The sequence below is a fragment of the Terrapene carolina genome, unplaced genomic scaffold (assembly GCF_002925995.2).
Source record: "Terrapene carolina triunguis isolate 2854851 unplaced genomic scaffold, T_m_triunguis-2.0 Scaffold115, whole genome shotgun sequence".
Lineage (NCBI taxonomy): Eukaryota > Metazoa > Chordata > Testudines > Emydidae > Terrapene > Terrapene triunguis.
In genome coordinates this window covers 317962-321240 of record NW_020664466.1, presented here as the reverse complement: position 1 = coordinate 321240, position 3279 = coordinate 317962, and the positions used below count along the sequence as shown (strand labels likewise).

At 43.0% G+C, this 3279-nt stretch overlaps 1 protein-coding gene across 1 annotated transcript; it reads right to left on the bottom strand.

The window, feature by feature from the left end:
• Positions 1–259: 259 nt before the first annotated feature.
• On the bottom strand, positions 260–1222 carry LOC113406663 (olfactory receptor 14A16-like). The gene has a single exon (XM_026652467.1). It carries the CDS (start codon positions 1220–1222, stop codon positions 260–262), a length of 963 nt encoding a protein of 320 aa, XP_026508252.1.
• Positions 1223–3279: the final 2057 nt, after the last annotated feature.

Genomic DNA, 3279 nt, shown 5'->3' with positions numbered 1-3279 from the left:
AGTTATGACAAGCACGCTCATATAGCATGGTGATGGTCACAGTATAAATCTCTAAGACAGATAGATATGTGTCTATGTAGATTTATGGATAGACATATAGATTCTGATATTATGTACATGGTTTAATCCTAAATTTACTCATTTGACTTCCACAGAGTTAGTGCAGATTTTATGACACCATAACAGATTGCACCTTATTTTCTCAAGGAAATAACTTTGACATCAATTGATTATTACTATAAAGAAGCCCAGAATGAAATCACAGCCAAGGATCAATGATGGACATTTTTTTATTGGTGAATAACTTCCACACAATCAGTTTCTTTAATGCAGCTTTGATCTCCTTGTTCCTCATGCTGTAGATGATCGGATTCATCATTGGAGGCACCACAGAATAGAGAAGAGCCACCATGAGATCCAGCCCTGATGCTGAGCTGGAGGTGGGTTTCATGTACTCAAAGAAGCCAGTGCAAAGTAACAAAGAGACCACAATGAGGTGAGGAAGGCAGGTGGAGAAGGCTTTATGCCGGCCCTGCTCAGAGGGGATTCTCACCACGGTTTTGAAGATCTGAACATAAGACACAATTATAAAAAGAAAGCAGTTTAAACTTAAAAACACACTAAAGACAAGAAGCCCAACTTCACTAAGGTACGAGTCAGAGCAGGTGAGCTTGAGTATCTGGGGGATTTCACAGAAGAACTGGTTGATGACATTGGACTGGCAGAAGGGTAACCTGAAGGTGTTCCCAGTGTGCAGGGCAGAGTAGACAATACTAGTAATCCAGGCACTGGCTGCCATTTGGACACAAGCTCTCCTGTTCATCACTCTCTCATAATGCAGTGGTTGGCAGATAGCGACATATCGGTCGTATGCCATGATGGTGAGTAAGGCAAGATCAGCTGCAGTGAAGAGGGAAAAGAGAAAGACTTGGGCGACACATCCAGGATAAGAAATCACCTTGGTGTTCATGAGGGAATTGGCCATGGACTTGGGGATGGTGACGAAGATGGAGCCAAGGTCCAGGATGGACAGATTCACCAGGAAGAAGTACATGGGGGTGTGAAGGTGGTGGTTCAGGGCTACAACCATAGTGATGAGAAGATTCCCCATCAGGGCTGCTAGGTAAATCAGCAGAAACACCACAAAGTGCAAAATCTGCAGCTCCCGAACATCAGAGAATCCCTGGAGAAGGAACTCGGTCACAGTGGTTTGGTTGGACATTTTCTTTCTCAGTTCATTGTGTGATGGCTGCAGAAGGAAGGAGAAAGACAATGGTCAGGATTAGAGCTACAGATAAATATCTCTCAATAAAAGTGTCAATTGTGCCGAGCACTCACCATTGCCATTAAGTAGGAGTGGAAAGTTAACACATATGTGTAAATTGGTGTGGCTCCCTTAAAGTCAATGGAACTGCATCAGTTTGCACCATCTGAAGATCTGGCTGAGGATGTGGCTTGATAAAATACAGTATGAAGGATGAAGCAAAGCACATCCAACCTCAATTATCTAGACAAGATAATTCCTCTATTGCTCCAGACAGCAGGCTGCAAACTTAGTTATGAAGCTAAAATACTAAAAAGCTAGTGCTGCCTGATTTCCATTTTCCAGGGAAATATGACATGGACACACAAAGCATCCAATATGACAGCGCATTTGTAAGGATTCCACTGCAACACCACACGGACAGCCTGCTGCCTGCTTCCAAAACTGATTCATGGCATAAAATCCCAGCTGCATTTCATCTCTGTGTGACGAGCGACTAATAGCATCACTCAGCTAATTCTATGTTGTGCCATTTCCCTCTGACTTTATGTCTGTGCTGTGCGGGTCAGTGGCTGTCAGGAGCTTTGGTTTCTATTCTTGATTCTGCCACTGACCTGCTGTGTGACCTTGGGCCAGTCACTTCCCCTCCTTGAGCCTCTGTTTCCCCTTCCTCCCTTTCTCTACCTTGTCTCCTTCAGTTATAAACTCTCTGGGGCATAGGCTGTGTCTTACTATGTGTTTGTTCTGTCCACCTGTTAAGAGCATTTCTGTTTAGCAGGCATCAGTGTGGGACAGAGGATATGGTGCTAGAGCAGGAAAGCTGAGGTCTAGTCCCATTTCCCTCCTCTATGTCCTTGGGCAGAGACAGGCTTTGGTTGGGGGCTTCAACTCTCTGTGCCTCAGTTTAAAGGTCCCTGCATGTATATAGCATATCCTGTGGGTATCAGCTTATGCTGTTTACTCAGTTTTACCATCCTGCAAGTATCCCTTTGAAACAGCCGTAAATGGGATTGCAATAGAGTGAATGGGTTCAGAAGAGTAGTGTTATTGGACAATATTAATGTTCCCACCCTGGCTTAATTCTAAATTTCCAATTTGGGATATTCAGATATTTTTGGTTTAAATTATTTCAAAGGAAAACTGGGATTTGAACTGAAGACATTTTCATAAGAAGTCTCTCCTATCCTTAAAAATAACATATGTATTGGGAAGAAAAAAAATTCAATTACTTCAGTGAAAATTTTCCAGTTTTACACAGTTTTTTACCAGCAATTGTTTGGTTCTCAGTTAACAAAAACAAAAAATGTTTACTTTTCACAATTTCTATGAAAATTGATTTTTTTTCTGCTGCAGAAAAAAAAGAAGAGCTCTAGATGTTTGATTAGATGATAGTAAAAGACTTTAAGAGTTTCAATTGTAATTCGTAGCTCTAGAATTAAATTTCTGCAACATAATAATACCAAAAATATTTAACTGAAATTGCAAACTTACAAAGCTGGTCTTTGTGGAATGTTTCCCAGTCTGTGGTTCATTTGACAGTCCACTGTCAGGATTTGTCAGTCATTGTCTATGTATAGATCTGTCAATAATGCCCCCATCTCTGTATTATCCAACATCCATTTCCCTGACTCTTCATCATATTTCCTGCATTACTGGGTCTCTCTGCGGTTCCTTGCAGACAGGGATCCACTCCAGAGACAGGCACTCCCTGCTCCCTTCTTCAGGCAGGCTTGGTGAGAGGTGAAGGACTAAATAGGATTGGGGCAGAAAGCCACTCCCAGCTCTGAAACATATCCTGGCTTCTGCAGGCTTCAAGACAAGGTCACAGCCCAGGATGTATCTGCCCTGGTGCTAAATAGCTGAATCCGGACTCCAGGGCTGTGAGCCCAGCTCTGATCTCAGCTCTGGAGCAAACCACCCTGACACCTGCCCTAGCTAACCCTAATCCTACAATGGGGGAACAGCATTTGCCCTTGCCCTCACACGATGGCAGCAACCATGGATGGATCTGTGGC